A 15,000-nucleotide genomic window follows, 5' to 3' on the forward strand; every position below is an offset into this window, starting at 1 on the left:
TGTATATACACAATCAACAGACACATATTTAAGATAAGATAAGATAAGAAAGACTTTATCGATACCAATTTGCGAAATGTTTGCGTTGCAGCAGCGTAAAAAGACAAGGCATTGGAGAAATGAAAAGACTATAAATAAACAATCCAAAATGCAAACATCTCAAATAGAAATAAAATAGCATTAAAAAATATACACTTATGGAAATACAAATGAACATGTATAAAATATAAAGCAGGATATTATACATGAATTGTGCCAGGAATGGATTATTAAATATTACATTTACATATTAAAGTCACTTTTTCAATTGAAATCCATGACTATTAACTCTTTCTCTGTGCATCCTTCCCTTCATCCATCAATCCAGGATGCATTCCCTCTCCTCCTCTTCCTCCTCCTCTTCCTCCTCCTCTCCAGCCACTGTTGACGTCTGTCACCACGCTGTTCTCTGGTCCAGTCATGTAGTCATTATGGCTCTTTTTATTCCCTCTGTATCCACATCCCGCCACTGTGTCTTTCCTCTCGGCTTCTCTGCGCTTTCCCTCTCACTTCTTCCGTTGTAGTTCAGGCGTCATTTTTTTTTTTCTGTTGGAAACACTTTTGCGCTTTTCTTTTCACGCTTTTTAGGAGTTCCGTCCGTCCGTGCACTTCTCCAGCTTTACACATCCCGCCCTCCCTCCACCTGGACCTAGAACTCCCCCCGGTGCATTATTTCCCTATTCAATCAGCCAGCTGTGCGGTGTTTTACCGTAATTGTTTCCTGGCAGCGTTGGAGACCACCGGGGAAAAGGCTCTTATGAGTGCTCCTCCGCTGATCCGTGCGCCCAGCCCGCTCATCTTCTCAGGGGGGACCAACAACACCGGCACCGGGGGAGGAGGTGGAGGAAATGGAGGTGGAGGAAATGGAGGAGGAGGAGGAGGGGATGTGATCTCCTTCCACATCCAGATCGGTCTGAGCCGCGAGCCGGTGCTTCTGGACGCCGCGGAGCTCAGCCTCAGCCAGGTGCGCGAGGTGGCGTGCTCCATCGTGGACCAGAAGGTAACCGAGAGAGAAGTCCGCGTGACACCGTGTAAACTTGTGAGGGTGTGCCAAAAGTTAAACTAGCATCATTAACATGAGTTTAGGTAGAGTGAATGTGTGGTGGAAAGTACATTTACTAAAAGATGGCACTGAAGTACTTTTTGGACATATATTCCTACTTGACAGATATATATGTGTTCTACTCAGTAACAGTAAACATTCAGTTAGAAATAAGGTTGCATTTTTAAAAATAGGTTGGAAGTTATAATTTAATTTTGACCCACAAGTAAAAACAGGTTGGTTCCAATGTGTCCAAAAATATGTGTTTAAAGCAATTGTATCTACAGAAAAAAAGACATAAGAAGTCAATAGTGAAAACACAGCTAAGCATGGTTCCTGTAATCTGCAACACTTCCAGGCCTCTTGTTTCTCTGTGTGGCCAAATTATTCAGATCTGTGGCACTCATAAAGTCATAATACACTTTTGTTCTTAATGTGGTGTAGAACTGAGATTGTATCCCAAAAACAAATGGCACGTGCTTGCCCAGTTGTCATGGAGACAGGTGAGTTGTCATCATGTGATCTACATATTGAACCTTGGTCATGTGATGGATTGCAATGTGTTCATGAAGACCTCCAAAATGATGCAATGAGTGAACCATGTGACCAAACAGGAAGTCGGAGGCCATTCTCTCCTTTACAACAAATAACAAACACTCAAAATGACTTTAAAGAAACTTATTTTCAAGTTGCACAAAGTACCGGTTTCAGTGACACTGAACGTCTCTAGTTGTGTCTGTCTGTGATGATTTTGATCTTACCTCACAAAGTGAAACCATGTTGTTTCTTTGACAACAAATATCATATTTACCTTTTTAATTTGACAGAATTTATTTTAGTTTTTAAATTTAAAACTTTGATCTTGAAATATCTGAGTTTTTTCTTGCACTATGACTCCAATACCCGACTAGGTCTGTCATCTAAGGTTTTTAACTACGAAGGACCTATTTGGCCTAACCTGATATTTGGCCGTTACTAACCTGATATTTGGCCTAAATTGTATTCAACTGTTTTTATAAAGCACATTTCAAACATCATTTACAGAAAAAGAACACCTACATAATAAATGAATTGCAGAATATGCGGCCAAAACAGACAAGACACACTCATAGACACAAGCTGACATTAATAGTTCATACACACGTTCACAAACCTGTTCACAAATGCTAAAACGTTAGCCATGTTTTGAACCTGCTTTAAAAGTATTAGTAGAAATGAATCACTTCCTGTTTTTATTGGAGATTGCAGAGATATAGGATTGTGTGTGTGTGTGTGTGTGTGTGTGTGTGTGTGTGTGTGTGTGTGTGTGTGTGTGTGTGTGTGTGTGTGTGTGTGTGTGTGTGTGTGTATATTCAATAGCATGGATAATGTGTCGGTCTGTAGAGACATTGCTCTCAGTCGATGACAGCACATGTGATCTGACGGGTCTCTGTGTGACACAACTTGTCTGCAGTTCATCGATCTTTACACACCAGAGGTTTACGGACATGTGTTGTTTTGGAAAAGGAAACCGACAGGGAATCACATAAAGGTTATCTTGAATTATGTGTTATTGTCCAACACAACAACAACAACAATAACAACACAGTCACACTGTTGTTGTTTGAAATGTGCTGCTGTCAAAAGTGTGATGCTCAATTAGGAGTTGGAAGGAAGAATCAGTTGCTATTTTTCTGTTTATTTCTCCGCGTCAGTACATAACTGTATCAACAATAACAGGGCAATAAGGTGAGGAACTTAGGCAACTATTTACATTCTTTATTTGATCATTATTTAAAGTTATTAAGCCGTTTATTTCCCTGGCAAATATTGCATTAGTGTCTGGGCGTCTGACTTCTTACAGTATGAATAATGTTAGCATGGCTAGCTAGAATGGATGGGTGGCTACAGTGGTACATTGATATATTCATAGTACATCCATCTAGTACTGTCGTGATGGCATTAATGGGCAAAATATAGATACAAAAACCTGCATTTGATGGATGTATTGAGGGATGAATGGAAGGATAAATGAATGGCGAGATGAATTATTAGATGGATTTATGGAGGGATGGCTTGATGGAGACATTTGTGGATGGATGTATGGATAAATAGATAGATGGTATGATGGATATGTTGATGTCCTGCTTATGATACATTGGCCTGAGCCATCCATACCACATTCAGTACCGTTGAGGTGACAATAAACGGGGGGGGGGGGGGGGGGGAAGTAGATTAAAAGCCACCATTTTGTGAACATACTGCTGTTTCCACCTTATAATAACTACAAATCCAAGAGCAGCATGCATCACCTCAAGCTCAACCTTGACAAGACTGAACTGCTTTTCCTTCCGGGAAAAGATTGTCCCACTCTTGACCTGACAATCAACATCGGCACCTCAGTTGTTTCAGACTGCAAGGAATCTGGGTGTGACCCTAGATAACAACCTGTCCTTCACTGCAAACATCGCTGCTACAACCCGCTGCTGCAGATACACGCTTTACAACATCAGGAGGATACGTCCCCAGCTGACCCAGAAAGCGACTCAGGTTCTGGTCCAGGCTCTCGTCATCTCACGCCTAGACTACTGCAACTCCCTCCTGGCTGGTCTACCTGCATGTGCCATCCGACCTCTGCAGCTCATCCAGAATGCAGCGGCTCGTCTGGTCTCCAACCTTCCTAAATTCTCCCACACCACTCCGCTCCTCCGCTCCCTTCACTGGCTTCCGGTAACTGCTAGAATCCACTTCAAGACACTGGTACTTGCTTACCATGCTGCGAATGGATCTGGCCCTTCCTACATCCAGGACATGGTTAAACCGTACACCCCAGCGCGTGCACTACGCTCTGCATCAGCCAAACGACTCGCTGCACCCTCGCTGCGAGGGGGACCCAAGTTCCCATCAGCAAAAACACGTGGGTTTGCTATCCTGGCTCCAAGATGGTGGAATGAGCTCCCCATTGACATCAGGACAGCAGATAGCTTACACACCTTCCAGACTGAAAACTCATCTCTTTCGACTCCACTTCCAGCGATAGAATTACTAACAGAGCACTTATATACTAATAAAGGAATGGCTTATCTAAAGCCAGTTGAGTAGCACTTGAAATGTTTGGCTCTATGAAACCTGATGTACTTTATGATTCTGTTTTCTTCAAGGTTGTGTCTTCCTGGTCGAAGGCACTTATTGTAAGTCGCTTTGAATAAATGCGTCAGCTAAATGTAATGTAATGTAATGTTTAGAGTAACGTAAGAGATTTAGATTTCAGATGTATTTGCAAAGCACTGAACCTTAAAGGTGGGGTAGCCTAAGTTTGAGAAACCGGCTTGAGATACACTTTTTGTTATATTCCATGGAATGCTCTTAACATCCCGATAGCAATAAATATATTAAATGCTTTGACAATAAATACATTAAAAAATGTCACCTGTGGAAGCCGTGGCGCTGTAAAAAGCACGACCAATCATCTGAGCCGGCTAAAGTAACTGGATGGCCTACCTGCCTGTCAGCCTTCCATCTGGGCACAAACTTACCTCTTGCCCTCATTGGTCATGTGCGCGTTCGTGTGTGTTGGAGGAGGGGCTCTGTGAGGAAGTGGCAGATTTCTTCCGGCTGTGTATTTTTAAATTCTAGCGCACTCGAGCTGGTTTCTCCAAAATGACCTACCCCACCTTTAATAAAAACATACAGACTTTCACACACTTGTTTACACAAATGCCAAAACGTTAGCCGTGTTTTTAACCTGCTTTAAACTTGTTCAGAGGAGGGGCGTCCTTATTAAGTTATTGCTCAAATCCATTCTTGTGTCATAAAAACAGAAAGTAGTCGAATTTGAACTTGAACACCGGGGATACAAATCCTCCATAACATTGTAAGATATTTAGATTTATGATGTAGCACCGAACGAGTCTCTGATGGCTTGTGGCAATGTGTTTAGCAGCATTTCCCTGCATGTGTAAAGTCTACAGTATGTGAGGCTGTAAATTAGTGTTAGTCAGTGTGGTGACTCACTCCATCACTTCTGGGTGGAAACAGGATGAATTCTGCTTTTGTTTGCTCGCTCTGCAGGGGTCTCTGGTTTTATGTTGGGAGTTTTGCTTGATGAACTGAAGCTGTTGCCAAGCATTCACAAATAAACGTCATACACACACACACACACACACACACACACACACACACACACACACACACACACACACACACACACACACACACACACACACACACACACACACACACACACACACACACACACACAGTGTCAGTGTCCTAATGAATGTGATAGATTTCCACTTTCTCACGTAAACAAGCCAATCTGTGATGAGGTTGTGAATGTGAGCTTGTTTTTCTCCCATGATGTCGTTATGAATGTGATTTCTCTCTCAACACCAAATCTGAGAGAAATCCACAGTTTTGTTCTTCCATGTAAAACATCAAAACCTTCACTTCAAAACGGCAATTTTACAACTACTAATACAGCTTATATTATAAAGCTTTAATTCTGCCGCAACATACATGTGAATAATTAAAAGGGTAAATGTACTAAACACATCGTCGTACAGGAAACAATTTGAATGCTGATGTTCAGGTGTATATCAGTATGTAGTGTCTCTACTTTAAAGAGTCCTCTCCTGCTGATGTTCAGGTGTAGATCAGTATGTAGTGTCTCTACTTTAAAGAGTCCTCTCCTGCTGATGTTCAGGTGTATATCAGTATGTAGTGTCTCTACTTTAAAGAGTCCTCTCCTGCTGATGTTCAGGTGTATATCAGTATGTAGTGTCTCTACTTTAAAGAGTCCTCTCCTGCTGATGTTCAGGTGTATATCAGTATGTAGTGTCTCTACTTTAAAGAGTCCTCTCCTGCTGATGTTCAGGTGTATATCAGTATGTAGTGTCTCTACTTTAAAGAGTCCTCTCCTGCTGATGTTCAGGTGTATATCAGTATGTAGTGTCTCTGATGTTCAGGTGTATATCAGTATGTAGTGTCTCTACTTTAAAGAGTCCTCTCCTGCTGATGTTCAGGTGTATATCAGTATGTAGTGTCTCTACTTTAAAGAGTCCTCTCCTGCTGATGTTCAGGTGTATATCAGTGTGTATTGTCTCTACTTTAAAGAGTCCTCTCCTGCTGATGTTCAGGTGTATATCAGTATGTAGTGTCTCTACTTTAAAGAGTCCTCTCCTGCTGATGTTCAGGTGTATATCAGTATGTAGTGTCTCTACTTTAAAGAGTCCTCTCCTGCTGATGTTCAGGTGTATATCAGTATGTAGTGTCTCTACTTTAAAGAGTCCTCTCCTGCTGATGTTCAGGTGTATATCAGTATGTAGTGTCTCTACTTTAAAGAGTCATCTCCTGCTGATGTTCAGGTGTATATCAGTATGTAGTGTCTCTACTTTAAAGAGTCCCTACGGAAATAGAATAAGTCCTGTGGACATTGCCTTCAGGATATTAAGTTGTTTGTGTAACCATTCATAAACTGTCCCACTGGTTAGGTGTTGAAGTCTTACATGAAACCAGAACATTCTGAAAGACTAAATACAAGCCAAACTTTAAAATAAATCCACATTCCCGGTGTGACCATAGACTGTATAAGATTTGGACTTCTGTGACGTCATCCATAGATTTCTGAAGGGTGGCATTCTATGTGAAATTGAGATGTGATGTATAAACTACATATATAAATTCACCTTTCATAAAGTTGTCATGTAGGGGTAAATTAACTATCTATAACAGGGGTCACCAACCTTTTTTAGGATGAGGGCTACTTTCAAAAAATAAAACAAGTCGTGAGCTACTTTTACTCCTCTTTTTTTTGTTTTTTGCAGTGTATATATTTATCACATTTTAACATTATTATATGCTGACCTTTAACCTTTGTGTGCTGTTTGGGTCTGTGGGACTCGTTTCCAGTGTTTACTAAAAGAACATGTATTCAATTTAATTATTTTAATCTGCTTTATTTGGGGGTGACCTCACCTCCTCTAGGGGGGTCAGGGGGGGTGGACCTCACCTCCTCTAGGGGGGTCAGGGGGGGTGGACCTCACATCCTCTAGGGGGGTCAGGGGGGGTGGACCTCACATCCTCTAGTGGGGTCAGGGGGGGTGGACCTCACATCCTCTAGGGGGGTCAGGGGGGGTGGACCTCACATCCTCTAGTGGGGTCAGGGGGGGGGACCTCACCTCCTCTAGTGGGGTCAGGGGGGGTGGACCTCACCTCCTCTAGGGGGGTCAGGGGGGGTGGACCTCACATCCTCTAGTGGGGTCAGGGGGGGTGGACCTCACCTCCTCTAGGGGGGTCCGGGGGCATTTTTTTTTTGTAAATGTCTTTGAGCACAACATGAATTTATGGATACAGCTCTCAACACTCAGATGAAAGGGAGCTGTATACTTTTCAATAATCCAATCATCTTTAGAATATGATCACAACCAATAACACATCATTTAAACTGGTTTATTCTTATCTTGTGTTACCTATAGTTAGCATTATTTCTTTCTATTTATGCATATTTTACTAATCACTCCCCTTTTAAACTGTTTTTTGTACTGTCCTATAGTACACATTGGAATTATTTCTTACTTTATCTATATTAAATAGATAAAGGGGTGCTCACACACACACACACACACACACCACACACACACACACACACACACACACACACACACACACACACACACACACACACACACACACACACACACACACACACACACACACACACACACCACACACCCACACACACACACACACACACACACACACACACACACCACACCAATGGCGGCGCTAGGGGGTGGCTACTTGGTCTCAAGCCCCGGATGTTTTTTTTTTAAAAAACGTCTCGGGAGTAATGTGCAGTACCGGAGTCCACCAGAGAGGCAGCCACTGTGGGACATTAGCCTGCGTACTGCGTATCCTGCCCTGAAGAAGAAGTGATCCTTCCTAGTGCCTGACGAGTTTTAAGCTAATAGCCTATACAGTTATGGATATTAGAAAGTTATTGTCATTGAAGCAGCCGGCGCCACAAGCTGCAGCAGCAGCAGTATCAGCAGCTGACAACAATGTCATCACCAGCAGTGAAGAAATGGATGATGTTTCAGGTTTGTGAATCTCATGGTGATATCTGCACTCTGGCTGACTGAGTAGGATGTGAAAAAGAGTGATGTTATAGAGTTAATATTATAGCTAGTAAACATGGAGTATCCACACTAAGTATACCTTATATGTTAGTATGTATACAGAACATGACTAAAAATTATCCTAAGATGTAACGTTAACCCTTGATAACTCAGTCTACTTTTAAGACACTAAAATAACGTATTCCAATTTTATTTTGTTTTTGCTTGTGGAATTATACCGGCTCTCGTTTCAGTGCATAACAACAGAACTGACAGGCAACCCTCTGAATCAGACTCCGATTGGCTGTGACTGCATCCACTCAGAGTGTCCGATTCAGAAACGTGACTCTTACACTCTTTACGTCACAAACAAAGATGGTGGATGAGAATAGATCTATAAATCAGAATCAAGGTGAGACTATCCGCATCCTTTCAAACTCTACGCACATTCGTTTCACCTTAATAAGTAAACGACTATTTGAGTGAGTGAAGGCATTAGTTTGCTTCATTAAAGGGTGTTAATGAGTGTTCTCCAGTGCCTTGTCCGCTTTAAGGTGTTATTAAGGTAGGGTTAATGTTGCTCTCAAAGTGCACCAGATTGATGCTTTCAACTTCAATATTTAAAAAAAATGTTCCCGGGGGAGCATGCCCCCGGACCCCCGAGAGGAGGCGACGACCCCCCTAAAGGATGTTCGGTCCACCCCCCACTTATAAAAAATAGCACTGTACCCCTGCACCCCCCCCAACCCAACGACTCCTGGGCTAAGCCCCGGATCTCCTACAATCCTAAATCCGCCACTGACACACAGGCTGTGTGCTTCTCCGTGGCGATGACGGCTTGCGTTAAAAAATAATAAAAAAACATATTTGAAAAGTGGGGGGGACACAAACAGGATTTTGAAAAGTGCTGGTGACATGTCCCCCCTGGAGATTACGCCATGCGTGTGTGTGCGTCAAGTGGAATAAATATATATGCAAGTTACAACACACAGAGTAAAGCTCTGCCCCTCATGTGCTGTATAGGCTGGCATGATGGGCTGTTCAATGGGGCTGATGTGTTGTGTAGATTCTGCCAGAAGGAAAATCAGCGGGGAGGTGCCACATTGCTTTTCTTCCCGACTGCAACGCTGTTCCCGCAAATCAAGCAAGAACGTGATTGATCGATATTCATTGTGGGGGTGGGGGAGTAGGGGTGTTAGATATATATAGAGTTGTAGTAAGTAGATAGAGTTCGCTATGATTTAGGTTTCGTTTATGCATAGGGTAGATTCTTTTAATTACATTTCCTTTTTTGTTTTGTGTATTTTATACATTTTGGATTTGCTTGGCGAGCTATTTTTAGAACATGCCCGGCGGGCGCCTCACGTTGCCCACGTTGGGTGACTGAGTGCCCGCGGGCACCGTGTTGGTTACCCCTGATCTAGACCATGTAGTGTTTTATTAAAGGTCCCCCATGATACTGTTTTCATCAATATATCACAGGTCTCAGATATATCCAGAGCCTGTCTCTGATTGGCTGAAACACCAAACAGATCATGGCAGCATTACCCATAATCCCCTCTGTTTCAGCCCTGTTTCCAAAGTGCTGATTCTCTGTCTGTTACTTTAGATGAAAATAAGGAGCCCCTCCCCACGCCCCTCTGAGAGACATTTGGTTACAAATAACTCAATGGAGCTCTAGAGGAGATTCAGATGATAAGGGGGGGGGGGGGGGGGGGGGTTACCTTGGTTGCTGATTGGCTAATGGTTACACAAGACAAAACAACGTTATGACATTTATAGAAATGGATCAGGACAAAAAGAGAGAGAATCTTTGTTCCTGAAACTTTCAGAGTCTCTTTCCACAGAGGGGACACATGTTGATGTAGAAGAGACATGAAGAAGAGGGGACACATGTTGATGTAGAAGAGACATGAAGAAGAGGGGACACATGTTGATGTAGAAGAGACATGAAGAAGAGGGGGACACATGTTGATGTAGAAGAGACATGAAGAAGAGGGGACACATGTTGATGTAGAAGAGACATGAAGAAGAGGGGACACATGTTGATGTAGAAGAGACATGAGAAGAGGGGACACATGTTGATGTAGAAGAGACATGAAGAAGAGGGGACACATGTTGATGTAGAAGAGACATGAAGAAGAAGGGACACATGTTGATGTAGAAGAGACATGAAGAAGAGGGGACACATGTTGATGTAGAAGAGACATGAAGAAGAGGGGACACATGTTGATGTAGAAGAGACATGAAGAAGAGGGGACACATGTTGATGTAGAAGAGACATGAAGAAGAGGGGACACATGTTGATGTAGAAGAGACATGAAGAAGAGGGGACACATGTTGATGTAGAAGAGACATGAAGAAGAGGGGACACATGTTGATGTAGAAGAGACATGAAGAAGAGGGGACACATGTTGATGTAGAAGAGACATGAAGAAGAGGGGACACATGTTGATGTAGAAGAGACATGAAGAAGAGGGGACACATGTTGATGTAGAAGAGACATGAAGAAGAGGGGACACATGTTGATGTAGAAGAGACATGAAGAAGAGGGGACACATGTTGATGTAGAAGAGACATGAAGAAGAGGGGACACATGTTGATGTAGAAGAGACATGAAGAAGAGGGGACACATGTTGATGTAGAAGAGACATGAAGAAGAGGGGACACATGTTGATGTAGAAGAGACATGAAGAAGAGGGGACACATGTTGATGTAGAAGAGACATGAAGAAGAAGGGGACACATGTTGATGTAGAAGAGACATGAAGAAGAGGGGACACATGTTGATGTAGAAGAGACATGAAGAAGAGGGGACACATGTTGATTTGATGTAGAAGAGACATGAAGAAGAGGGGACACATGTTGATGTAGAAGAGACATGAAGAAGAGGGGACACATGTTGATGTAGAAGAGACATGAAGAAGAGGGGACACATGTTGATGTAGAAGAGACATGAAGAAGAGGGGACACATGTTGATGTAGAAGAGACATGAAGAAGAGGGGACACATGTTGATGTAGAAGAGACATGAAGAAGAGGGGACACGTGTTGATGTAGAAGAGACATGGAGAAGAGGGGACACGTGTTGATGTAGAAGAGACATGAAGAAGAGGGGACACATGTTGATGTAGAAGAGACATGAAGAAGAGGGGACACATGTTGATGTAGAAGAGACATGAAGAAGAGGGGACACATGTTGATGTAGAAGATACATGAAGAAGAGGGGACACATGTTGATGTAGAAGAGACATGAAGAAGAGGGGACACATGTTGATGTAGAAGAGACATGAAGAAGAGGGGACACATGTTGATGTAGAAGAGACATGAAGAAGAGGGGACACATGTTGATGAAGAAGAGACATGAAGAAGTGGATTTTGCACAATAGGTGACCTTTAATGTTAATTTCTGCTGTAAAATGAGGTCACTTTAACATGGTGGTTTATGGAGATGCCCCTAGTGGCCATCGGGAGAACTGCATGTTTTTGTCATTTCTTTCTACATGGGCTTCATTTTTCCGCAGCTACATTTGCCACCTGGGTCATGTGACATTTTGATAATCTCTGTTCAGATTCACTAATCGTCTCATTTCAGGTGAAAATCACCTAATTTCCCCAAAGTGTGAAGCAACACGTATCTGAAACCTGAGAGGCAGGATGTTAACAGCTTGACACCGTGCGACACACACACACACACACACACACACACACACACACACACACACACACACACACACACACACACACACACACACACACACACACACACACACACACACACACACACACACACACACACACACACACACACACACACACACACACACACACACAAATATAGGTTGTTTGGTTAAAGTGTTTATCAGGTTGTTGTGTATTCTATAGAGGATTCTAAGGTACAGCAGGTCACCTGTTCACACACCAAACCTGTGTGACATCGCTCACAACATGCAACACTTAACACTTCAAATGGCACAAAATGAACTGATTAACAAGAGGTGTGTGTGTGTGAAAACAGGTGTGTGTGTGAAAGGCTTTTTTATACAAGAACTCACACTGTCACGCTGTAGAAAATCTAAGTTTTTCTTCCTATAAATATTTCACTGAAGGACTCGAGGCCCAAAAAGTCTGCTTGGACTCAAGTGTGTGTGTGTAGCTGCTTTCTCATTGGCTGTCAGATAATGGTTGTGGTTGACGTCAGTATTGACAATATACAGAATGCCAACATTAGCACGGATACAAAAGAAGATATATGACGCCCAGACCTCTGCTTTCTGACGGAAAATATTGTCTTTTGTTCCCAGCAATGACACAAACACTGTCCAACACACACACACACACACACACACACACACACACACACACACACACACACACGCACACGCACACACACACACACACACACACACACACACACACACACGCACACACCTCTGTCACTCTGTAACAGTAATAATAAAGCAGCCTGTGCTGTGTTTCAGTCAGTTGCAGTTTTTCCTTGTTGCCTGGCAACTGATGATGATTGCGGCTGTGAAGTGTCCTTCTGAGGACCATTGTGTGACACACACACACACACATACACACACACTTGCACTGAATGAAGTAGCAGAGAAGAGATGTGTGTGTGTGTACCATTGTTCCGTCTCTTTCATCTTTTCACTTTTTTATATTCATGTCTCTTTATTCATCTTTCCCTTCATCTGATTCTCCTTCTCGTTCTCTCCGTCTTTCACCATTTATTTTTTCCATTCTTTCCTCAAAACCTGTTGATATTCTTTATTGGTTTTGTTCATATCTGCACATCTCATACACAGAGGGTACGGTTGCAAGGTGACAAAGTATGAATGTTGGTTTTGTACTAACAACACAGAATGCAGAATAATGAGACATTTTTTTAATTTCTGTTTTAGTTTAAGCTCAAAGTTGTATTATTCTCTTCTCTGAACATTTCTTTTACTCAAACAGCACAGATGCCTTAAGGTACTATTTGCTTACCTATGTCATAAAATACTTGGTTTGTTTTTGTCTTATTCATACAGGTTTTGTACAAAATCATGCAAAAAATGCGTGAGTTCGCCCCCTTATTGTATCTACAAATATATATATAAGTTGTGCTTCTCTGTGCCATAAGCCTCTTTCACATCAAGTACTTTGCCGTACTTAGTTCCCAGCGCTTGGTACCCCCATGGAACTAAGTACAGATCGCGTTCACACCGGAATAAGTCCCTGGGGGTGGATTAGGCAAATGAAGCCGCTGACGTCACTTCTTCTTCTTCTGCTTTGGGTTTACTGGCAGGCCGCAAACCACTTCACGGCGTATACTGCCACCCGAAGTCCCCGGCCGGAAGTCCCCGGAGTTGGGGAAGGCTTCAGTAGAAGCTGCTGGGACTCCCAGCAGCTTCTACTGAAGCCTTCCGAGTAAATCGCCAGAACGCCGACACCTCCTCATCTCCACCGCTCCCATGTTTTATTTTGTGTTGCCATAAGTTATTCTCTCTGCGTTTCTGCGCTGGGCTAATGCTAATGCTAATAATGCTAATGCTAATAATGCTAATGCCAGCAAATACAATGGTGGCTTCACAAAACGTTTTACGGGGCGTGGTTTGCAATTGGCCCAGCCAATCAGAAATTGGTACTTTTTTCTCCCCAGGAAAGTACCACCTCTCTAGCAGGCTCTAAAATGGGGGTAAAAGTTCTCTGAACTAAGTTCTCTTTTTGGTGTGAACGCAAAATTCCAGGTACTATCGGAACTAAACGGGAAAAGTACGGGGAAAATTACTCCGGTGTGAAAGCGCCTAATGAGCTCCATTGTTTCAAAAACTAAGATATCAGGTGGTATTTCTGCATAACCCACATGACTTTCTTTTAGCCTTGTAATATGAGGTGTATTGTGATCTCTTGTATGAATTAATGTTAAGGCAGGCAGATATTAAGTCTCAATGGTGGAATACAATCACGTACAAATACCTGTGCACTATAGTGTAAGGTATATATATTGAAGTTCCAAGACAAAACGCCATTGCCCGAAATACGTTATGGGTGTATCTAAAGTTATTAGGTTAGTAGTTATGTTGCAGCTATTGAGAGATAAAGAAACAAAGTTCTTATTTACTAATCTTTTATTTGGGTCTAGAGTTTGTTTTAAGACTAATATCTATTTAACATGCAGAGTGTAAATCTCTCTTTTGGTAAAGACCCAAGGAGTCATAAGCTAAAACAACTAGAAAACACTGTTCTAACTTTAATAAATACTATGAAATGTTCTCATTAACTGCAGCTGTTGTGTAAATTAAGTGCAGAAAAAAGGAACTATATTAGAAGTGGAAAATCTGAAATGTTGCAAAATTGTACTTCGATTCAAATTATTTCCTGGATTATCTAGTTAATCTGGTTAATATTAAAAATGAACATAATAAATACATACATATATGTACCATAAACACATAAATATATGCATATTTCTGCCCATTTAACGCACACATACAACTATATCTGCTGCACTGTCACTGTTGATGTCACTAACCAATAATGATGACACACACACACACACACACACACCTTTATAAACCGCATCACGCAGCATGTACTGTCGTCATGGTGATAGTCCACTCTCATACCCATTATGTGTTCCAGGCGAAGCGCCGCGCATCATCTCCGCTGCGGATGATTTTCATGTTGGAGCTGCAGTCGAATGACAAGGGAAAAAAATTGACATTTGGTCATTTTGAAACAAGCTGTTTTCTGCCTCTAAGTGGACGGTTTGGTTTGTAAAAAAAGAGAGGTTGTCATTAGTGGTGGTGACGATGTGTTCCTGAGGGATTATC

The 15,000-nt window shown here is 42.2% G+C and overlaps 1 protein-coding gene across 2 annotated transcripts in view; it reads left to right on the plus strand.

The window, feature by feature from the left end:
- The first annotated feature begins 411 nt into the window (after positions 1–411).
- Positions 412–15,000, plus strand: part of prkd1 (protein kinase D1) — a 96,236-nt gene continuing 81,647 nt past the window's right edge. The window contains exon 1 of one of the 2 annotated variants that reach the window (XM_034239457.1): positions 412–1,039. In XM_034239457.1, the coding sequence (XP_034095348.1) occupies positions 797–1,039 (243 nt within the window). In that variant the 5' untranslated portion in view covers positions 412–796. The remainder of the gene's footprint in view (positions 1,040–15,000) is intronic. The other variant, XM_034239456.1, reaches the window with a different exon arrangement.

The sequence above is a fragment of the Gymnodraco acuticeps genome, unplaced genomic scaffold, assembly GCF_902827175.1.
Source record: "Gymnodraco acuticeps unplaced genomic scaffold, fGymAcu1.1, whole genome shotgun sequence".
NCBI classification, from domain to species: domain Eukaryota; kingdom Metazoa; phylum Chordata; class Actinopteri; order Perciformes; family Bathydraconidae; genus Gymnodraco; species Gymnodraco acuticeps.